We start from the raw sequence: 24,703 nt of genomic DNA, 5'->3' as shown, positions 1-24,703 counted from the left end.
CTATTTATTCTTATAGATAGAGAATTTCAACGCCTTACTTTATGATCTATATTCCCGTTGTCTATTCGAGTGGGCAAGCAGACAAAAAAAAAAGATTTTCATTTTAATTGTGTTTAATTATGAGTTAGGTGTCAGTTCGGTTTTCCGGTCTAAATTCAGAATTTCATTTGAATAATTAGTCAAATACATCGACAATTGGAAATCCTTGGCTTACGGTCCTAGGATACGAGGTAATTTCAATATTCTATTGCAAAAACTTTTTCGACAATCCCATTCTAAAATTTAGGACAAGATAATATAATTTTCTAAAAACGCAATGCAACTTGTATTCAGTTTTTCCGAAACTTTTACAGTTAATGGTAAAATAGTTAACAGGTTTTAATATAATTGGAAATTGGAAATTTTATGAAAAGTTAATGAAATATATTAAAAAAAAAAAACTAAGGTTGGAAACACGTATTGTACTCATAAACATGCTAATAATGATGTTGTGTTTATTACATAAAAGTAAACTGTTGAGAAAACTTTACGCAACTAATTGCTGTTAATCTAAACTGTTTTTGGCAAGGCACTTCTTACCACACATGTCATAATGGTTCATTAACTAATAAGGAAGGTTAATGATTTAGATTTTCAAGTGTACAGTTCAATGCGTACAACAAATTAATGTGAACATTTGTGAAAGTCTTCTATAAATTCACTAAATCTAAGATAAGATAATGAGTAAATGTTACAACTTTTTTCAGATTTAGCCAATTTTCAAAGTTTGATACCTGTCGGGTACTGTTAATATGGATTCTCTGTGTGATACTGTTTTTAAATTTGAAAGAACACCAGAGTTTATTTTATAAAAGGGACAAGTTTAATTGCAGGAATTGTATTTATTGGCATGAGTAATAATAAACCTTCTTATCTTGAGCTCTTCTTATAATTGTCAATTTTTTATAAAATGTTAATGTTCAGTGTATCTACTGGGATATAAAATTTTAAACCCAGAGTAGCATATTTGTCACAATAATAAGCCACATGGTGTTGGGGTCAGCTTTCCTGACTTTACTCCTCCACTTCGCTCTGTCTTTGACATCCTCGTCAGCAACATTGCATTCTCTCTTGTCTTTCAGCACTACTCCCTCCACCTTGTCTTGGGTCTACCTCTAGGTCTCCGACCGGGGAGGTTGAGCAGTAGTGCCAAATTTCCGACGTAGTTAGGCGGCTTCCTTTTCACGTGACCATATCATCTCAGCCTACTCTCCTGCATCTTGTCGGCGATGTCCCGTACACCTAGACTTCCACGCACGTACTCGTTGCGGATTTTATCGAGCCTAGTCACGCCGCACATCCACCTCAGCATTTTCATTTCAGCAACTTGAATGGTATGCACGTTCCTTTTGGTTGCCGCCCATGTTTCGCTGCCATACATAAGAACAGGCCTTATTATGGTCTTATAGATCATACCCTTGAGCTTAATGGGCATCCTCCTATCGCAGGTGACACCACTTACTTCTCGCCATGTTTTTTGATAATAAAGGTTTTCATCTTTTTTAGGATTCATGACTGCCAGTGTAAATTACGAAAAGAAGCAAAATGATAAATCTGAAGATGTTAAAGCAATCGACGATCGTGCATCTGTGTTTCGCTATTTCGTATTTCACATCTGGATTGCTGTTGAACTTTGTACAGGCGATTTTATACTTTGGACTTAAACCGTTCAACAAAAAATTGTATAGGCAAATAAATTATTATCTTTCATATTCATTTTACAGTCGTGAGTGTTTTGTAAATTTTGTTATTGAATTCTTATTGTTTTCTATTGTGTTTTATATATTGATTTTCATATTTTCAGAATTAGTATTCATGGCAGAATGGTGGGCTGGGTCAACCATGTCGTTATATGTAAAAAAAGATGAATACGAAAAGTTTTATGGAAAAGAACATGGATATTTAATTATGAACCACAGTTATGAAATAGATTGGTTGATGGGATGGCAATTCTGTGATGGAATCGGCGTTCTAGGCGTAAGCTATTATTTATTTTAATATTTAAGTAATAATTTGGTTGTTTCATAGAATAGTTTTACTTCTACGTAAAATCCTTGCTTACAATTTATTGTGTCTAGTCAAATCTTCATAGTCCACTAGAAATACAGTCAAAATCTGTTATAACGACATCGAAGGGACTGCTCATATTCAGTCGTAAAAACCGAGAGTCGTAACAACCGGTGATGTTTAATGTGTATCGCGCAAGTACAAACAAATCGATAGGGAATTATTGGAAAAATATATTTACATAATACGCGATTTTTCTTCAATATTAATTTGTTTTTTTTTTCTTTGCGAAATTTTGAAAGTTTGACGAATAACTCCACAAAGTTTTGGTGCGTCTTGTGTGTAGATAAGTAACAAACTAACTGAAGAGATATGAAGAAGTGGGCTTTGACTACCGCACGCACGTGTTTTGTTTCTAAGAATTAGAAAAGACCCTACACTAAACTAAATCCTATTGTTTTCTTTCCTGATTTTAAAAGCCATTGAAGACAAATGTGGATACCTATTCAAATTGTTTACAATACAGCTTAGCCGGTCGTTCTAACAGATCTAATTCTCCAAAATATTAGTCAAATGTGGTCGTTTTATGAGGTATGTCGTTATTACCAATGTCGTAGAAAGCAATATTTTTAATAAGGCGGTCATATGGCATTCAGCCGGGACCTTTGTTCTTGGTTATTATAACCGGTATGTTGTATTAAACGATGTCGCAGTAAACGGTTTTGACTGTATTAATGATAATATTAAATCGAAGCTAAAACTTTAATAAAATTACCCTTTTTGTTAGTGTTCAAGTTCTAAATATTTTTCTATGATAAGATATCGATATCTTCTATATATTTTATATAATACATATATATATCTTCTATATAATATGAGTGCAAAATTTCTAATTTAATATACATCAATATGTTACTTTTTCAGTTTAGTATACACGCTTGTTACTTGTAATTTACTGGGTAAATAAATCTTGGAAAACAATTTTACATGCTTCGCTTCGCTTCGGTAATTTAATATTACAATTTAAAAAAATCGAGTATAAAAATCAAGTATGTGTAATCCAGATGACGATACAATAATAAATATAGTATTGTTAATCTGATGATGAGTGCCGATGGCGTTTAACGGACCCTTTGCGGTTACTAGTAAAGAAATGGACATTACATTTGTAGATTTTTATGCATATTCACGAAACTGTCCTATCCCAATATTTCACATTTGATAATCTAAAAATAAATAATAGTTTAAAAAAACTAACAAAATACGCTTTTATAGAAAATCCAACTAAAAAATAAAAAATAAATTTTGATAAATTTTAATTAAAAATAGTGTAAGAAAAAATGATTTCATTGTAAAAAAGCGTGGGGTGCTTTTCAGGATATTATCAAAGCAACCCTTCTACTCATGTCTGTTCATAAAATATCTATAACTATTGACATCATTCATCGGTCCTTAATAAGTATACCAAATTTCGAGTTAATCCGACGTTTTGAAGAGGGTCAAAATCATGTTCATAGATTCCGTTACAAACATACATACTAACATACATACGTCTGAAGCTAATAAAAGCGTATTAATATGTAACTTCGATCTCTTGCAACTTATTAATCAATGTCATTTATCCTATCCCTACTATCTATGGCCGTGATACGACAAATCAGTAATCACTGATAATGAATTTGACCGCTAAATAATATAATATTGTGGCATTAGTATGTACCTTAACGTCAAAGTAAATAAGATTATTGTGTCTTATAGCTCAATAATTTGAGAAAATTACACGTTAACGTACATATCAAGTTACTTTGAGTCACTTCAATAAAAATGAAAGTAAACATATTTAATTTAGCGACCCGCCCTCGCTTCGCTTCGGAAACATTAAATTTTATTATTAATAGGTAGCTGAGTCTCGCGACGTTACCCGCGGTTGTTGTCGTACCGCGAGTGACGCCGCCGGGCAAAGCTAGTCTATAAAAAGTAGCCTACGTTACTTCTTATATCATCAGCTACGTATCAGTGAAAGTCTCATCAAAATCGGTCCAGCCGTTCCAGAGATTCGCTGGAATAAACAGACAGACAGACAAACATTGTAAAAAATGTTATTTTGGTGTATGTACCGCATATATATATATTTATATTTATGTAGAAAAAGCGGTTATTTCAATATTACAAACAGACACTCCAATTTTATTTATATGTATGGATACTATAGCTGAGTATCAAGACGATACTTGCATTTGTGTCCGCAAGTGCTTGTACTTGTATGTGTGTTTTTACAAGATATGACATGCGTCATCCTTACGTCGAAAACGGAAGGTGTTTGAGCTTAAGCCAATATTAAAACTCTATTAAATGCTGATTGACTTTTTTTGTTTCGTAAACTATTGGTTACGCAATAACGTTTAAAAAAAAAACATTTTTACAATTTTTGTCTGTCTGTCTGTTTGTTCCAGCTAATCTCTGGAACGGCTGGACCGATTTTGAAGAGACTTTCACTGATAGGTAGCTGATGATATAAGGAGTAACTTACGCGAAAACTAGCTTCGCCCCGCGGCCTTACCTGCGGTACTACAACAACCGCGGGTAACATTGCGGGACTCACCTAGTTTTAAATAAACTTAAATTAAATCCTGTAGTAAAAAAAATCCTGAGGCTGTTGGTTTTCTTTAAAAATGATAGACGGGCTTATGTCCTATTGGTCCTATGGGATACTAAGAGGTTTCCCTTGTAGAAAACCGACATCGGCCATGAGATGGAAGCCTCAGTTGCATTGCGTAACAACAAACTGAAGTGTAATTTATGTGATTACGCATGAGGTGATTCAAAGTAGAAACAGAGATGTAACTAAGGTTAGGTAACTAATGGACTAATTGATTATATTGTTCCGTTTCTTATCGAATGATAATTATGTTAATATCGTTTGATTCAGATGCGAGAGTGCGTGATTATTTCAACACGTTTTTATTAGTTCGGCCTGTATCTATGTAATTAAATATTTCAATGTTATTTACACTTACTTCGAATTTCATTTGAAAATTCACATTTGTTCATACAAAATGACAATAAAACAATTCGTTTACTTTGACGTAATACTCTGACTTTGATCCCCAGGATAAAAAAAAGGATTATTTAAATTTTGCACATCAAGCACATAAATAGGGCGTCTAAATTTTATATTTTTTGCCGTCATACAAAAGTTCTTACCGGTGAAATTTACTGCTTACGGTACCTACCCGTACGGACTCACAAGGCGTCATACCACCAGTAATTACGCAAATTATAATTTTGCTATGCGATGCTAGTATTTAATTGGTGGTATATATGTACTTATATATTACTAGCGGCCCGCTCCGGCACCGCTCGGGTCAACAAAGGTTTCATTGATATTTTACGTTGTTTTATTTTTTAAATAAAAGAACACTTATTGCGGCATAACTATAATAGTTAGACATGTGCTGTCCTGACACTTTTTGTAAATAATAATGTGTTCTACAAAGTCGTAGTACATTATTTTATTCTAGCATCAATAGTTTTCGTAGGGCACGCGATATAAAGAAAATTTTAGGTAATTTTTTTACACCATGGGTTACATTATTGGAGTTTTAATAAAGATCCCAAATTTTTTTCAAAAAAGATTATAGCATATGTCACTTGGGAATAGTGTAGCTTCCAAACAGTGAAAGAATTTTTGAAATCGGTTCAGTAGTTTCGGAGCCTATTCAATACAAACAAACAAACAAATTTTTCCTCTTTATAATATTAATAAGTATAGATTTTCACAGAGAAAAATAAATCTACAGACTTCGTTCTAAATATAGAACTTAACATTAAATGTATTTTTCATTTACCTCACAGTAATAAATAAACAATTGGATGTGTAAGGAAGGAGAATGTAACAACAAACAGCTACTTATTGAAATAAAATAAGAAATTTTCCATTTGTTTTGTTTCTAGAACTGTAAAGCTTATGCTAAGAAATCAATTCAGTATCTACCCCCGATTGGCTGGATGTGGAAATTTTCAGAATTCGTATTTCTAGAAAGATCTTTTGAAAAAGATAAGGAAATTATCAAGAAGCAAATATCTGAACTTTGCGACTATCCGGATCCTGTTTGGGTGAGTCATTGACCTATCGTTTATTGACGATATCATTCCATTAGAACGTAACACGTTATCTGAATTCATTTGCTACGTATAATGAGATTTATGTGTGTTATCAGCGTGCCACTGATAAAGGTGTTGTTGCTAATTGCACATTTTTGCGTGTAAGCACGACTGCGCTTGCTGATGACCACGCTCGATAACGTGCAATGATAAAATTGCGTTCGATGCTATAATGAAACATGATTAAATTAATAAATAAATGTTCCACAATCAACGGTCCATTGAAGGACATTGTGACGAGATGAGACGTCGGTTAAAACTGTGCAGTGATTTTATCGAAACGCATGGTTCATCAAGAGTTCTCAGTCGGATTTAACAAGCTATAAAACACTTTTTTTTTAACCTTCTTATGCTGATAGCCTTGAGAGGATATTTATTTATTTATTTTTATTGCTTAGATGGGTGGACGAGCTCACCGCCCACCTGGTGTTAAGTGGTTACTGGAGCCCATAGACATTTAGTTTGATATACAAACTGTATAACATGGGAGTGCCAGACAGACTCGTGCTCATCATACGAGACTACTTGTCGAACCGTTCGTTCCGATATCGAGTCGAGGGAACGCGTTCCCGGCCCCGTCACGTCACAGCCGGAGTCCCGCAAGGCTCCGCCCTCTCCCCGTTACTATTCAGTTTGTATATCAATGATATACCCCGGTCTCCGGAGACCCATCTGGCGCTCTTCGCCGATGACACCGCCATCTACTACTCGTGTAGGAAGAAGGCGTTGCTTCATCGACGACTTCAGACCGCGGCTACCACCATGGGACAGTGGTTCCGGAAGTGGCGCATCGACATTAACCCCACGAAAAGCACAGCGGTGCTCTTCAAAAGGGGTCGCCCTCCGAACACCACGCTGAGCATCCCTCTCCCGACTAGGCGCGTCAACACCCCCGCCCCCGCCGTTCGCCCAATCACGATGTACGACCAGCCCATACCGTGGGCCCCGAAGGTCAAATATTTAGGCGTCACCCTCGACAGTAGGATGACATTCCGCCCCCACATCAAGACGGTACGCGATCGTGCCGCCTTCATCCTAGGACGTCTCTACCCGATGATATGTAGGCGAAGTAAAATGTCCCTTAGAAATAAGGTGACACTCTACAAAACTTGCATACGCCCCGTCATGACCTATGCAAGTGTAGTGTTCGCTCACGCGGCCCGCATACACTTAAAATCCTTTCAAATTATTCAATCCCGTTTTTGCAGGATAGCCGTCGGAGCCCCGTGGTTCGTCAGGAACGTCGACCTCCATGACGACCTGGACTTAGAGTCCATCAGTAAGTATCTGCAGTCGGCGTCCATGCGCCACTTCGATAAAGCGGCACGACACGAGAACCCTCTCATCGTGGCCGCCGGTAACTACATTCCCGATCCTGCGGACAGAATGGAAAGCAGTCGACGTCGCCCTAAACACGTCATCTCGGATCCTCCTGATCCACTAACGGTGCTTTTAGGTACTTCAAGCACCGGTCACCGTTCTCGTCGAACCCGTCGCTTGCGACGAAGGGCTCGACGAGTAAATTAACTCTCAGACACAGCCCACTGAGTTTCTCGCCGGATCTTCTCAGTGGGTCGCGTTTCCGATCCGGTGGTAGATTCTGCGAAGCACGACTCTTGCTAGGGTTCGTGTTAGCAACATCGTCAGGTTTGAGCCCCGTGAGCTCACCTACTAAAGTTAGGGTTACGCTGAAATAGCCGCTAGGGCTATCAGCTTAGGTAGGAAAAAAAAAAAAAAAAAATAGACATTTAAAACGCAAATGTGCCACCCACCTTGGTATATAAGTTCTAAGGTCTCAGTATAGTTACAACGGCTGCCCCACCCTTCAAACCGAAACGCATTACTGCTTCACGGCAGAAATAGGCGGGGTGGTGGTGCCTACCCGTGCGGACTCACATGAGGTCCTACCACCAGTAATTACGCAAATTATAATTTTGCGGGTTTGATTTTTATTACACGATGTTATTCCTTCACCGTGGAAGTCAATCGTGAATATTTGTTGAGTACGTATTTTATTAGAAAAATTGGTACCCGCCTGAAATTCGAGAATCGGTGTATCGCTCAACACGAATGTCTTATCCTTTAGGCCACGACGACTTCAACTTTACCTTAGCGTGTAGGTGAGCTCTCGGGGCTCAAACCGGAGTGATGCTAATACGGGCCCTAGCAAGAGTAGTGCTTCGCCGAATATACCACCGGATCGGAAACGCGACTCACTGAGAAGATCCGGCGAGAAACTCAGTGGGCTGTGTATATGGGTTAATTTACTCGTCTAGCCTTTCGTCGCAAACGACGGCTTCTGCACTGTTGACGCTCTAATTTCAATATTCGCACCACTATAAACCCCAATACGTTTCCGCACTTACATTTCGCCTCGAATATACTTTATCGCTTCGATGTTTAAACTTGAACTTTGCCCCTGGCGGAACAGCATATACACTTTCCGACTCTAATCACGAGACTGCTCATTATCAATATTTTCACGTGTAACAATAATGATATCTTTAACGATACAGAGTTCGATAGGGAATCACGGAACCAAGCCAGGTCTCCGTGGTATATCGAGTAGTCTGTCCCTAATGAACACACGAATTAGGTGATCGTTATTATTTTTATGGTGTATTTGAATATACGCGTTCACAGAATATTCTTGCATGTGTTGGGGTGTTGAGGCATCAGGTGGAAATTTTATTTATTTTGTGTGATGCCTATCTCAATCTGCAGCTTGTGATATATTAAATTTAAAAGATTCGTTTTTATTTCACGACATTGCTTCTTTATAGCGTCATCTGTTCGTTTTCAATCGTTTCCTATAGAACCATGGCATTAACACTCGTTATGAATACACCTACCACTTTTTTTTTATTTTTTTTATTGCCTAGTTGTGTGGACGAGCTCACAGCCCACCTGGTGTTAAGTGGTTACTGGAACCCATAGACATCTACAACCTAAATGCGCCACCCACCTTGAGATATAAGTTCTAAGGTCTCAAGTATAGTTACAACGGCTGCCCCACCCTTCAAACCGAAACGCATTACTGCTTCACGGCAGAATTAGGCGGGGTGGTGGTACCTACTCGTGCGGACTCACAAGAGGTCCCACCACCAGTAATTACGCAAATTATAATTTTGCGGGTTTGATTTTTATTGCACGATGCTATTCCTTCACCGTGGAAGTCAATCGTGAACAATTGTTAAGTACGTATTTCATTAGAAAAATGGGTACCCGCCTGCGAGATTCGAACACCGTTGCATCGCTATATACGAATGCACCGGACGTCTTATCCTTTAGGCCGCGACGACTTCAACACATTTTAACATTATGATATAATTATGCTGTTATACAATTTTTTCATGTCTTCCTCAGCTATTACTGACACCCGAAGGTACAAGATATACGAAAACGAAACACGAAGCGTCTGTTAATTTCGCGAAGGAGAAAAATTTGCCGATTCTCAAGCACCACCTAACACCGCGCACTAGAGGCTTCACGACCAGCCTTCAGTTCTTCAGAGGGAAGATACCGGCTATTTATAATATTCAATTGGCTTTCGAAAAAGAGAGTAAGGTAAGTAAATAAAGTCATAGGCTAAACGAAAACAGAAAAAGTTGGCTAAATATAACTCGACTGACTCGGTGGTGCGGTAGTTACTAGTTAGCGCCTCTGAGGTAGTAGTTGCGTCCGAGGGTCGTGGGTTCGATTCCCACATTGGGCAAACATTCGTGTGATAAACAGGTTTGTTTGCTTTTTATCTGGGTGTTTATCACTACATAGTATAAAACAAAGTCGCTTTCTCTGTCCCTATACCTCTATGTATGCTTAAATCTTTAAAACTACGCAACGGATTTTGATGCGGTTTTTTTAATAGATAGAGTGATTGAAGAGGAAGGTCTATATGTATAATAACATCCATTAAATAGTGGAGAAATCAATAATAAGTTACAGTTTCCGAAGCGAAGCGAGGGCGGGTCGCTAGTTATCTATACATTTAAACGTATATAAGCATCTATGTCAGGGTCTGGTACCCATTTATTTATTAAATGTATAATACAGTACAGTACATATATTTTGAAGTCGTTTTAGCCTAACGATTAAAACGCACGGTGCATTCGTATTAAGCGATGTTCGAATCCCGTTTACCAATTTTTATAATGAAATACATACTCATCACATGTTCACTATGCGTTTCGCTTTGAAGAGTGGTGCAGCTGTTGTATTATAAAAACAGATTTAGAACTCATGTCTCAAAGTGGGTGGCGGCATTTACGTTGTAGATGTCTATGGACTCCGGTTAAAAGATTTTTTTTTGAAAAAGATAAAAATAAAAAACCAAAAACTTGGTTTTTTTAATTTTTTACATAAATTTTGAGGTTATGTGAAAAAAGTGTAAATACAAAAGTTTTAGATCTTTTTATCACCTACAACTTAGCAATTTGACTTTTTTCCATAGGACTTTTAGTTTTGCCGGAAATCGAGAAAAACCGTTTTTTACCCTTAACCACCCCCCCCCCCCATCCCCTTCCCGACCTCAGATCGCCCGTAAATTATTTTTCCTTCCATTTTTATAATATTGTCCTCCTTTTCTAATGGGTTTCATCCTACTATTATTTTCTTTCACTTTTCATTATTTTTAAAGGCTTCTACCCTGGTCTATTAGTTTCTAGTTCAATTATTAAAATTTAAATTAAACGAATGAAGTTTTGAAAAAAAAAAAGTTTATGTACCTACCTACCTACCTACCTTAAATTGTTCTTTGTATATGATATATTTATTATGATTGATTACTATTTTCAGACTCCGCCAACACTGACAAGTTTATTATACGGGAAGCCAGTACACGCACACATGTACATTGAGCGGATACCGGTTGAGAATATACCGGAGGATGAAGCCGAAGCAACCAAGTGGATGCACGATCTTTTCGTCACAAAGGTATATTGAATTTCAACGAAAATAATTACATATGATCGTTTGTAATCTAATGCCATTTATAGTAAAACTAGTGAAACCCAGTCACGTTCCGCTAGCTAGTTGTATCAAAACATTGATTTCTTGAAACTCTAGCGCCACTTAGCTAGCTTTATGGTACTATGACCGGAACCATCTAGAGCGGTGTTTCCCAATGTGGGGCCCACGCCCCACAAGGGGGCAATTTGATAATTATGGGGGGCAATCGCACTAAATTAATATAGAAAATCTGTATTAAAATTATTTTAAATTTCAGTTTTTTATTATATGTTTTGAAATATTACTGTACTTTGATAACAATTCCATAGTGATTTCTTCCTAAAGCCTATCATTTATGTTTCTTAAGTGAACCAATCAATTTTTTAATGTTAAAACTTATGTATGGGGTGGATAAAAATTTTAGAAATGTTACAGTGAGTGGGGCATGGTACAAAAAAGGCTAGGAAACACTGCTCTAGAGTGCTAACAACTATGCAGTTTCATCAAAATCAGATGAATGGTTTAAGAACTCCGGACAAACGTGTATACAAAATTTACATACATTACATACAAATTTAGTACTAGTGTTCGCCCAATTATCAAAATTCTACAGAATCAATCAACACCTCAAGATTTAGATTCATTTTATGGATTGCATAAAATGAAATTAAATTAAAATCGGGTCAAAAAAAACAAGAAGAAAACCGTGCTTAACTGTTTCGTATTAAAACTGCTTTTATGGTTTAATCTCCCGTTTATTTTGTCATTTTATAATTTCCGATGTTACGAATACTTTATACAGACATCCGTGAAAAATCTGTTTGTTGAACAACTGTATACTTTTCTACTATGCTGATATCTTTACATTGACATATGTGTAAATCTATTATTTATTTATATAAAACACATGTTATATTATTAAAACAAAATAATTACACAGGATAAAATGCAAGACTCATTCTTGAATACTGGAGATTTCTTCTTACAATCTGGTGTGGAGAGAGTTGAGGCTTTCACGTCGCGTCCGCGGATATACTCACTGTTGAACACTCTTGGCTGGGTGGTGATCACACTAACTCCGATGCTGTACTATTTACTCGGTCTTCTGTTAAGCGGAAAGCTTTTGTATTTCTCAATTGGTTGCATCATATTTGCCGCATGTAAGTATTATTATGGACTACCGCTTATTATTATCAATAATCAATCTCCTACCAACATGGGCTGGTTCAGTACTATTTATGATTCCTTAAGCCTCTCTAAAAAAACTATAATAGCATTTCGTAAAGTTCTAGTTAAATATTTTTTATTGGAAAACAATCTCATAGGCCTTTGATTTTAAGAGGTTATCGGAGCCCATAGAAAATATGTAGAATGACCCCAGACACAGGTTCTGTAACCTGTCCATTATGGTATATATAAAATGAAAGTAAAAAGCGAAATGAATATTAATATTTATTTTATGTTTTCAGTTTTCGTTCTCTTACAAAAATCTATTGGAATGTCAAAGATAAGCCAAGGATCTTCATACGGAACTGAAAAGAAATAACGCAATTAATATATTTTAATTAATTACATATTAATATGTAAAACATCTAACAAAACTTTAAGTTAGTATATGTAGTTTATTAAATTTTATTTTAAATTTTTTCTTTTTTCTGTGTAAGCAAAATAGAAAAATAATTGTTTTATTATAGTTGTGTGCAATTTATTGTTCGTTCAAAACGTTCAATGTGTGTTTTTAAATATGTAATGAAATCGATAGCTGAATCGAAACTAAATGTCGACCATGATTTTTAACCGCACAAACTATGCAACTTGTCCCAAGATATACCTGGATAGTTTAAAAATGTGAATTTTTAGCTAATTTACTGAAAACTGACTTTCATAAATGTATATAAAATGTTTTAGAATACTTTATTTTCTATAATGTTATTTTGATTATCGATATAGTTTCGAGAAACAGAACTACCGTACCGTACGAGCCGTGACGTTTTATATTTATTTAGGGAATTATCTTTTTATATTGCGACTGTAATTTTGTAGAAGTTCATATAAAATTTTGAATTAATAGTTTTACGTATACAAGAGGCTACGGAGTATTATTTACTTTGTCAAATAACATATAGAATTGTAACGGTTTTTTTTATTGATTGGAGTTTACTTTTTAAGGATTGATTTAATTTAAAGCCCATTCTCCCCAATCCTCCACGACCAAATAAAAAGCATAATATTTTTCATTAAAGTAAAAAAAAATATATTGTCCCATAGCTGAATATTAAACTGTATAATATTCAATAAGCCAAGATCCATAAGATAGTATAATTTCAACTTGACGTTTCTATTTTATTGCATAGAGTTGGTGTACCAAAATTTTGACATAGATAGCAGTGATTTAATAAATTACCTAAATAATTGTTAATTTTAATATATTAGATTAGTATTTTCTTTTTATTATGTAAATCTTAGTTAACACGTCAAATTAATTTCGTGGGCGCTGTCTAAGCAAAATATTTGGAAATTAAATATCCATTCTTACCATAGCAATATGCGTACCTGACAATAGATGGCGGCATTTTTTTATGTATGTGTATAATTTATGTAAGATGATTTATGTATATTTTAACGAAACGATAAAAAATTAAAATAAATTAAATGCATGCTTTCAGTATTATTAGGAATACAATTATTTACCCTCTTTTCCTATTTTAGGCAATCACAATTGAAGAGTAAACTCCAGTCGCGTAAAGAAGCTGACACGCACATTTTTTTATTCGAATTTTTAGCCTAAGATTATATGTGATGTGTTAACTATTATTATAAACAATTCATAATTAATTTGTCGGTAAGTACTATGATAGGTGAAGTACTATTTTTCACGGTTAAGAAAATTTTCGGATAAAAGAGAAAGCAAAAATATAAAACTCAAATTTAAACAATAAATTTTCCCTCTAGTAAAATTGATGCTGATAAAGTTACATTCACTACTATTTTAACAGCAACATTTTTGTGCCCAAAGTAAATATATAGTGTATCAGTACGGGTACGGGTCGAATCGATTATCGATTGTAGTATTCGATTAGTATTACAAACTAACAAAGCCGATCAGTTGGAATTCGACGACGTGTATTTTCGCGCTTCACGCACCGCATGATATAGAATAGTTATTTGTGCAACAAGAGAGCAAAATTGTTTTTTGTTTCGAGTGCTGATTTTAAGTCCTGAGCGAAGGGAGGGACTCAACAGCACGAGATGCAACAAACTTTGCTCCCATGTTGCACACATAACTCACCTCAGAGGTGAGAACACATATTACTTAGGAGACATAGAAATGAACAGGAATACATTGAAATAACATTTATTATTTAATATGATTTCTTTACATATTACAAATATGTATCTTTAAATTTTAGGGTATTACGCGTTTCCAAACGTGTTTCCTTTGAGGTCGAATTCCAAAATCGATTTTCGAAGGGGTTTGTTTAATTCACTCGCTTTTTTATATGCATGTGAAAGAGACAAAGTTCAGTAAAATTCGAATGTTTTAAATTTATGGCTGAACAATGTCAATTCGTGGCACTGAAGATAAAAAAATTGAAAAGCTACTTTGACCCACGCTCTAATCGAAATCACGTTTTGTTCACTGTTGTCTCGCAACAAAAGCTGCATGTTTGAGCTGCTGAGGAGAAAAATGCAGTAAACAATGATTCGGCAATATGTCACGTAATTTGTGTCGGAGTTATTCTAGAAATCCCAGAATGTATTTAGACGAACCTTCAGCGCTGTGTTTTCTGCAGATGTGTCTGTACTGAGCACTTAAATAAATTAACAACTTGAAAGGCGTAATCTGCCGGAATTACTTTTTGCAAATGTCACATATAGGTACCCTTGTTTTTAGACTTCTTTTCAAGGCCAAATTTCTAAAGCATGTTTTTAGACGAATTGTTAAAAAAATATCGTATAATTTTCGTCTAGGTAACCTATTCAAATTTTAAATAGGTATTCAGTTATAAAATTGGTATTTAAGGTATCCGACTTTATACTTCCCAGGTTGAGGAATACCTATTAGTGTTCAATTGTTTAATTTGTATTGTTTTCGTGTACAAAATGAGGCGTTTTCTGTGTTAGTAATTTCTTCGATGAAAGTGTAATTTAAAAAAGCTGTATGTCATGTTATTTATTGTAATAAACTGGTGTTTTTGTAACTATCGGGTTTTACTTATGGTGTCCAGTTCACACGATTTTGCCGTGTTAAGACATATATTTCTCTAGATGTTAAAAGACAATATATTTCTTTAGAACCAAAAAAAATATTTCGTAAGATAAGTTAACTTATCATAATTTGAATAATGTAAGACTGAAAACCATGGAGGATAGAAATAAGGAGTACCATCTTGTATAAAGTGGCCCTTTGGAAAAGTCTCCACTTTTAAACAGTAAGTTAGAGCTCGAAGACTTCTCCAAAATAGCGCTATTGTAGGAAGTGGAAATAGTATAAATATAGCATTATTGAACAGACTGAGGTGTGCGGGGTTGCAGTGAAGGCTATGTTCTGATATACAGTAATCGTCATGAGTCGTGAGCTCTTTTTTTTTGCTTTGTTAAGCGGACGAGCTCACAGGCCACCTGGTGTTGAGCGGTTACCAGAGCCCATAGACATTAACAACGTAAATGCCGTTACCCACCTTGAGACATGAGTTCTAAGGTCTTACTTGTAATAATGCAACGGCTGCCCTGCTCTTCAAACCGAAGCGCATTACTGCTTCACGGCAGAACTAGGCGGGGTGGTGGTACCTACCCGTGCGGACTCACAAGAGGTTCTACCACCAGTTTTTGGTCTTACTGCGATTAAGTCTCAATCCGAACACTTGACTTATGCGCTTACTGCGTACTTTTGACAAGTAGTTCTTCCATATTATTATGCCGATCACCAGACGCATCGTATCGTCTGCATAGCGCAAATTTACTATCTTGCATCTCTAATTACAATTGTAATTTACAGGTCCAAATTCTTACACTTTGTATTTTTATTATTATTATTACGACCCATTTGATGTTACGAGTAGCTACCTAAGCCCACAGACACCAAGCAGAAACACCTCAACTTTATTACTATGGCTGTACTTTTCAAAACGAAATGCATTTGCGTTAGATCTTTTAATTAAACAAGTGTTTTCATCAGAGATAACTTTTACTTTGTTTGTACATTTGAATATATAAACTTCTACTTAACAAACACTGTGTGGCACATCCATCTTACTAAGTCTTAAAATAAAATCGAGTAAATACATCTGCACTTTAATTTCTATGGGTTTGTTTGTTACAAAAAATCCAGGGACACCGGCCTTTTCTAGTGTTACTTGCTGATCACTTACCTGAAAGTGTTTCAAAGAATATTAATTGTGATGCAGATTGTAGACCTTTCTCATTGAGTAATAAAATATAAGCTGCATTGCATTATAGAATTATGAGTGAAAAGAGTAATTATAATTTGTATGAATATTTTTTTCACTCAAACGAGTTCTTAATAAGGGCTCATTTTTGTATTTTCAGTACTTTAAAATGTGGCGACCTCAGTGTGATGGAGATTCTTGATGCTATTTTAGTTAAAAATATGTTTGTGCAGCAAATAATAAAATTCTTCATAAAACTGTAGTTGGGCATGCTTTTTCTTCACGATGATGCCTGGAAGTAGCCTATAAAAAATCAACAACTTACCACATTCTATGGAAAAAGTCTTCAGCTCGGTTTTTGAAAATTCAGTTTCTTTTTTTAAGGCTCTGTTTATCCTCCATTTAACTTTACAAGTTTTGAAATAAAATATTGTTTTTGCATAAATAATTAATAATTTAGTAAAGTGACTGATATTCTGAAGTTATTTCTAGTATTCTATTCTATTAGGTCTAGTATTCTATTAAACTTACTACTAATTGCATTAACACTTTTTTTTTTTTTTTTTTATATAATGGCAATCTGCTGCTACTTTCAGCAATTTCTGCCAGTGTCGTGTTATGGCTACACATGGAACATTGTCGAGCTATTTAAATACACTTTTTATTATGAAAAGTATCCCATTTTGGAAATAATAATGTTGCCTGGGACTAACACAAAATTAATGTTACTATAAACTTACATATTATAATAAAGATTATGTACAGAGAATAATGCACTACATATAATTATAATTTTATAGAGTTAGTAGTTATAAACTTAATAAAAGCATTTATAATACGGGAGTCTGGGAATAGTGAGAGGAGGTGACGGACATTTACCGGCCGTTGAATTTTCAGTTCGCTAATAACTTGGTCCCATATGAGTGAGTTGTTCAAGCGACAATTGAGGAAAATGTGATCTATACTGCCGTCGTCCAAACCACATTCACACAACGAATTGTCACGTATTCTAATTTTATGTAGAAATACCGGAGAACAGCAATGACCTAAACGAACTCTACAGAGCACAGATATAACAGGTTTGGAAATCTTTTTGAATTTAAAAAACCATGGTTTTGTAGGAACGGTGGGTTGGATTGAAGCATATAAGCCTCCCTTCGTCTTACTGGACTCTGTCCAGTAGGCTTGCCATGACTTACTTAAATTAGACTTAGCAAGATGGAGTAAATCATAAGTTTGGACAGAGTGATGTTTTAGGTCGGCTAGGCTGCTGGAGATTGCAGCTTTGGCCAATGAATCAGCAATCTCATTACCTCTGATGCCAGAGTGGCCAGGAATCCATACCAAGATAATGTCGATCTGCTTTTTCGAGCATGAAAACAAACAATTTTTAATTTCAGAGATTATTGAACTGTGGAGTTTATCCCTGAAAGGGTTTTTGACGATAGCGTCCAGGGCACTTCCAGAGTCTGAAAAAATAACTGCCCTTGTAATAGTGCTATGGGAAAAAACAAACTGACAGGCTTCTAAAATACCAATGCATTCCCCAGAAAACACAGATGTTTCCGGAGGGCACCGGAATTGAAGGAAAATGTTGGAATTTTGGTAATAAACTGAGACACCCGTCCCACTATGAGATGAAAGTTTCGAAGCATCAGTAAAAAACCTGTGATAATCTCGCCACCTGGACTCAACTATGGACAAGAATTGTGTATTGGCCTCAACAGTTTCCTTGTCCAAGTCAATGGACGCAATATAATTTGGTATGAAGCTTAAAACTTCAATTGGAGAGTCATACATGGGGAATCTATTACACTGCTGGACATGAGTTCTTTCCTCAATCATACGGATCTTCCTAAAAGAATTCAAAATAAGAGGGGGATCCTTATACTTCCAGTAATCTACGTTCCCATATAATCTATCTAGGTGGATGAGTTTTGGCAGTATCATATGGTTTTTATGGAAGTATGCTTTAATTATAAACCTATCTGCAAGATACTGCCTGCGAAGGATAAGAGGTGGGTCGGCACTCTCCACCTGCAGGGCATTGCTTGGGCTGGACTTCATACAACCCAATATAATGCGGAGAGACTTTGAATGAATGGCATCCAATTTTGCTAATGCTGTTTTGTTGCAAGGGTCTAATAAGAAAGAGCCATAATCCAATAAACTTCTTATTGTAGCATTATAAATGAGTTTTAATGTGATAGGATGGGCACCCCACCAAACACCCGCAAGAGCCCGCAACATATTAATATTTCTCTCACATTTACTAATTGTGTAATTAAAATGTGCGATACCGGATAGTCTAGAGTCCAAGACGACGCCGAGAAATTTCACATTATCTTCGACCTTGATGGGAGATCCTTCAATTTCTAGATGTACATCTGGTATAACTCGTTTACGAGAGAAAACCACAACAGAGCTCTTAGAGGCTGACAATTGGAGTCCATGAGCAGAAAGCCAATGATTCAGAGAATTGAGGGATATTTGCATGGATATGCCAGCGTCAACTATGGATGGGACAGCTGTATATATGCACAGGTCATCTGCATATTGTAAAATATGGCATCCGATGTTGAGTGACCTATGTAAATCAGATGTATAAATGTTGTACAGCAAGGGACTCAACACCGAACCCTGGGGGAGACCCCTCCAGAGCAGCCTGGATGTGTGGACAAGATCACCAGGGATGTGTACGCTAACAGTACGGCCTGCCAGAAAATTACATATGCAACGTTGTATCTTTACCGGAACACTCAGCTCACGTAATTTACTTCTGAGCACGGAAAGAAGAACATTGTCGTATGCAGATGAAATGTCTAGGAAACAGGCCACAACCGACTGGTTTTCACTGAAGGCAATTCGCGTATCAGAAATAAAGGTGCCGATGCTATCTAAGGTACTGAACCCCTTTCGGAATCCAAACTGAGAGTCTGCTATCATTCCCTTACTTTCCACATACCACTCCAACCTATTTTTAATTAAATGTTCAAGGATCTTACCAATTACAGGGGAGAGTGCAATAGGACGGTAGTGATCAGGATTATCAGGAGATTTGCCTGGCTTCAGAATAGGGATGATTAATTGAGATTTCCAAGCGTCAGGGATATAACCAAAATTAAAACATGTATTTATTAAATTTAGAAGGAACTGACGACTATGTTGACCAGACATTTTGTAAAACGAGTAGGGAAAGCCATCTAAGCCAGGAGATGAGTCCTGGACATATTTAAGTACAGAATTTAGCTCATTTATGGAGAAAGGTTCGTCTAAAGGATCAACAGCGAGCATATTAATTGCCAATGAGGGACATTCATCAACAAGAGGAGCATAGGCAGGAGCCAATCTGTTAATGAATTGTAGGGCGATGCTCCGTGAGATATTGGGAGAATTTTGAGGGAAGCATCCGCGTCTAAATTTTTTATAATTTTGCCAGACTAGGGAAGACGGGGATGAAGGTGAAAGAGAGGAACAAAATTTTTTCCAACTCTCATACTTTTTTTTCTTGAATGTGCGCTTGGATTTAGCCACTATTCTGTTAAATTCCCGAAGGTTGGAGAGGGTCATATTCTTGATGTAATTAAATTCAGCTTCTTTCCGGGATTTAATAAGGTCTGTGCATTCTCTGTCCCACCAGGGAGGAGAAGATAATTTTCCCAAAGCTGAATTTTTCAAGGGAATACTCAGATCTGCAGCAGCTGAAATGGAATCTGAATACAAACTCAAACAAGCATCCAAATTGTCAAAAGAGATTTGGGGAAAGGAAAGGATTCTTTTATCTAGATTCTGTTGGTAAATGTCCCACCTGGCGTCAGTAATGCGATACTGCAATAAGGGAGTTCTATTTTTGCTGGGGAGAGACCTATTGGAAAAGGTAGAACAAATAGGGTAATGATCACTACCGTATGTTAAATTAAGACGTTTCCAGTCTAGGGAATTTACTAGAGTGGATGAACACAGTGTTAGGTCCACACAGCTTCTGCTTTGACCCGGTCTAGGGAGTCTAGTGGCTGATCCATCGTTAAGGACGTATAACCCTATTTCATCTATTAGCTCTGCCAAATATGTACCTGAAGCGTCACAATGGTCAGATCCCCACAAGAAGTGATGACAATTAAAATCTCCCATAAGAATAATTGGGTTCAATAAAATACATAAATTTCTTAGGAAAGGAATACATATAGGGACAGAAGGAGGGAAATAAATGGAGATAAAATTAATACCAATGATGTTAACACCAATGGCATTAATCTCGGCTCCATGAGGAGGAAGAGAAAGAGAAGAAGAAGGGAAGACATTGTTGACCAGTATAGCAGCACCACCATACCCGTCATCACGGTCATCACGGTAGGTGCTATAACCTGGGATGTGAAATGGGAGATGTGGCAAGAGCCACGTCTCAGAAATTGCAAAGATTGCGGGATTATATAAATTGATTAAATGGAGAAAGTCATGTTTTTTTGGGAGGGCGCTCCTGGCATTCCACTGCAAGAGATTTAGATCCATTATGGTGGGAAAAAATAGTGTCAATTATGTCATTGGCAACGTGGTCAGGTAGGTTAATTTTAGTTAAAAGAGAAGCTAGTAGTTTAATTAGAGAGAAGATTTCACTAGAGGGAATATCTTCAGAAGGAGAAGAATTTTTACTGAGAGCGCAGCCATTAGTAGAGGGAGAAAAAGAGTAGGAATTAGTAATAGCTCTATGGGTTCTTTGATCATAGCCCGGGACGTGAGGGGCATGACTTTTAGGCTTCTGGAGGATCGTTTTTCTGTAGGAGGAAGAGGAAGTCTGAGGATGGAAACGTAAGGACGAGGGGGCTGAAGGAATAATATGAGTTGTGGGAGGGACTGATGCTGAAACATCAGCAAAGGACTTTGACACAGTAGGGAATGTTTTGGATGCTTCTGCATATGAGATGTTGTTCTGGGCCATAGCAACTTTAATATTTTTTTGTCTCTGGTATTCAGGGCATTGCTTGCTATTAGCACAGTGAGGTCCAGAGCAATAAAAGCAAGTTGGGTCCTCTTTAGTGCAGTTCTCACCAAAGTGTTCATCACCACAGCGGAAACAGCGGGGCTTTGAGCGACATTGAGTTTTTGTATGACCGAATTTACAGCATCCAAAGCATTGTACAGTAGGGAAATAATATATATCTACAGGGAGGGAATTGAAGCAGCAAAAGACACGTTTTGGGAGGGTCTGACCATCAAATGTAAGAACCACAGAGGAAGTAGGTTTCCATTCTGGTACCCCATCAGTAATAACTTTGTGATTAATGCATCTCACCTTCAGTATTCCGCCACAACCAGATGGTGTCTTAATATTTAAAGCTATCTCTTCTTCTGACCAGTCATTAGGCACACCCTTAATAATACCCATCCTAGTGATATTATAAGTCGGGATTAATGAGGAGTATCCATTTTCTAACAATTCTTTGTTGGCCAAAAATGAGTTTGCATCCTCTGGAGATTTAAACTGGACAGCAATCCTATTCCGACCTATTTTTTTGACTCCATCAGGAAGAACATTTTTAATATTAAGTTTGATCATCATCTGTCCAAACTTAATGGGGTGGAGGGTAGTTCCCGATTTCGGGTCAGATTCTGTACGAGTAACATGGACCAAAAATGGAGCCACATCCCTCGCAGAATAGCGTTCGCGGCTATACTTATTAGGTGCTAACGGTCGTTGTTGTTTGGAAGTAGACAAAGCAAGATCATTATCATTGTTGGTTTCGAGAGCTCGCTTACGATGATGTGCTTCAATCGACTCGAAACTAGTTAATGGTACAGTAAGGACTGGTGAGTATGTAAAATCACCCTGAGGATGTTGTCCCTCATCGTTCCAGGTTAAACTAGGATCTGGGGGACGGCCAGGGGGTCGATCGTCAACCTCCATGATCGGCCCGCATTGACTATGCGAGATTAAATAAATGAAAACTTACCTTATGACTTCACACAAAATTTGACAATTACAACAAGAAGAACAAACACAGATAGATATAGGCAGCAAAAAATATAACCAAAAATACAAACAATTAAAAATTAAAAGGAAAAATCGTTCGCATGTGCTAACCATCAAACACCCTCCGAGCGTCCCCAATCAACCGCATTGAAACTTACTCTTATTGTATTGTTCAAAGTTTCTTGTAAGTTTATAATAATGTGAATAATTTTTGAGTTCACACAGTTCATTTCTATAAGCCACAAGATATTCATTCGCATGCACAGGATGTTAGATTATGGACATTTCAACTTAAATTCTCGTCCTGTCTATGTTTGCAAATACAAAAAAAATCATAGGCGCATTACCTTCTGATCAAGTTGCATAATTAATTTCATATCAGTTTGTTTCATCTCCTCTTTATGCCTTGATAATAGTAAGGCCTTTTGTAAGTCTTGCTGTTGTGGATCAGTTGTATTATTTATCATTTTTTGTATTTCTACTGTAAAGGTAATTTAGTTTTGGTTAACAGATTTCATAATATATTGCTTGAATGAGGAAAAAATATTCACACATTATTTTTACTAACTTTCAATACATGTGTTGCAATCAATACAATTGATTACAATTACAGTTATGCAATATAGAGACAGAGAGAGAGAGAGAGAGAGAGAGAGAGAGAGAGAGAGAGAGAGAGAGAGAGAGAGAGTATACTTTAATGCACAAAACACAATTAAAATTGAGAAACAGTAAACAAATACAATAGTGTAGCACTATAATTGATACATCAACCTGTTAGCTGAAGGCAAGGCAGGCAAGAAAGATGACCACAGGCAACTAGTCAAAATATCCAAAAATCAAACTGTATCTCAGTTTATAAATTTCTAATTAACTCTTGGATATTGCAGTGAATCAAAATGAAAATAAAATTAAAATAAAAGTAGTTTATATAGTATACATCTTATTTTTTTATTTGAAAAGAAAGAGAAAATATTGATTAGATTAATTTATTTCATTAAATTACTAATGTAATTGACTACAATATCATGTTTTATTCGGAAGCTTTAATGGTATTAAAAACTATTTTTATTATGTCCTAAATTGTATTACTTCTCAACCTAGTTTTGAATACCTTTTTAACAGCACATTTTTTAAGATTTTTTTTTCAGTTAACATATTTATATCACAAAAGCAAAATTATCTTTAGGTTGCTTCACTGTTTAAATTACTTACATGTATGCTTATTAATAACTTGCAGTCTTTGTTGGAATAAATGTTTCTCTGTGACATGTTGAATCTCCATTAGGCCTTTGACTATTTCGAAAATTGTGTCATTCAGTAGACAGTTAGCTAATCCTGATAAGAGTTCAATTGGTACCCGCATTTGATATTTACTAGAAATCAAAAATGTACATAAATTGTACATTAAGATATAATAGTACCTGCCTGCTTGACGAGAAGAGAGTAAAACTAATTACTTAAGTTTTGAGAAACTCACGGAGGCAGTTCTCTGGCCATATCTTGTAACTGTTCTAATAAGAAATATAATTTTCTTTGTAAAGCTTCCGGGGTAGGCTCTTGTAATTCCATATTTGAAGATAATATAAAAAAACAATTATTGTATTTGATAAAAGATCCTTTTGACAGGCAATTCGAACATTACTTATTAATTGTCGAAGCGATTCAGTGCATTCAGTGAGAAATTATAACCCATAATAAATACAAGTTCAAAATAATAATAATCAAATGACTTAATTCTCTGTTAAGATTATCTCATTGTTAAATGTTAATACACCTAATATGAATACACTTTAATAATTATTTAGAAAGAACACTTAAGTTATGTTCACTTCTGTCTAAAGCAAATATATTAAGTGTATAATCTATGGTCTAAAGTATAAATAAATAATAATCTTTTTTTTAAGGGATTTTATGACTTGGTAACTAAGAACTTTAGGTAAGTTTTATTTTAATTTTTAATCTAATTTTTATGAAAAATGATAATGTGGAATGAAATGAACTGAAGATAGTTAATTTGAGACATTAGCACAGTAAATGACCACCATTTTACTGAGATTATATTTCATCCCATATCATCTCGTTTCATGCTATGTTTCACATTAATCAACTTCATTTCATTTCTTAATATCATGTTTTTAAAAGTTTTTATTAAAATTAGAATAAGACTTGAACTAAAAGTCTTAGCTAC

At 35.9% G+C, this 24,703-nt stretch overlaps 2 protein-coding genes and 1 pseudogene across 4 annotated transcripts; 1 reads left to right on the top strand and 2 right to left on the bottom strand.

The window, feature by feature from the left end:
* On the top strand, window positions 1-15,359 carry LOC101741736 (1-acyl-sn-glycerol-3-phosphate acyltransferase gamma). 2 transcript variants are annotated; one of them, XR_005246056.2, is made up of 9 exons: window positions 71-230; window positions 1,546-1,765; window positions 1,844-2,016; window positions 6,001-6,162; window positions 9,577-9,777; window positions 11,005-11,142; window positions 12,098-12,317; window positions 12,627-12,764; window positions 13,867-15,359. XR_005246056.2 is itself a non-coding variant. In XM_004931899.5 (8 exons), the coding sequence occupies exons 2-8, from the start codon at window positions 1,585-1,587 to the stop codon at window positions 12,701-12,703; spliced, it is 1,152 nt and encodes a 383-aa protein (XP_004931956.1). In that variant the 5' UTR covers window positions 1-230; window positions 1,546-1,584; the 3' UTR covers window positions 12,704-15,359. The 2 variants fall into 2 exon arrangements, 1 of the variants encoding a protein (XP_004931956.1); XM_004931899.5 differs by having other exon boundaries at window positions 1-230; window positions 12,627-15,359.
* On the bottom strand, window positions 865-1,552 carry LOC119630230 (uncharacterized; annotated as a pseudogene).
* LOC101741982 (gonadal protein gdl) lies at window positions 12,597-24,386 on the bottom strand. 2 transcript variants are annotated; one of them, XM_021351787.3, is made up of 4 exons: window positions 23,993-24,370; window positions 23,728-23,888; window positions 22,863-22,996; window positions 12,597-12,689 (listed from the first exon to the last, which is right to left on the bottom strand). In XM_021351787.3, the coding sequence occupies exons 1-4, from the start codon at window positions 24,082-24,084 to the stop codon at window positions 12,648-12,650; spliced, it is 429 nt and encodes a 142-aa protein (XP_021207462.1). In that variant the 5' UTR covers window positions 24,085-24,370; the 3' UTR covers window positions 12,597-12,647. The 2 variants fall into 2 exon arrangements, with proteins under 2 accessions (XP_021207462.1, XP_004931958.1); XM_004931901.2 differs by lacking the exon at window positions 12,597-12,689 and adding an exon at window positions 16,327-16,529 and having other exon boundaries at window positions 23,993-24,386.
* Window positions 24,387-24,703: the final 317 nt, after the last annotated feature.

This window comes from Bombyx mori, chromosome 22, assembly GCF_030269925.1.
Source record: "Bombyx mori chromosome 22, ASM3026992v2".
NCBI classification, from domain to species: Eukaryota; Metazoa; Arthropoda; class Insecta; order Lepidoptera; family Bombycidae; genus Bombyx; species Bombyx mori.
Note: the sequence above shows the minus strand (reverse complement) of the source record. Positions and strands in the feature narration are given on the sequence as shown.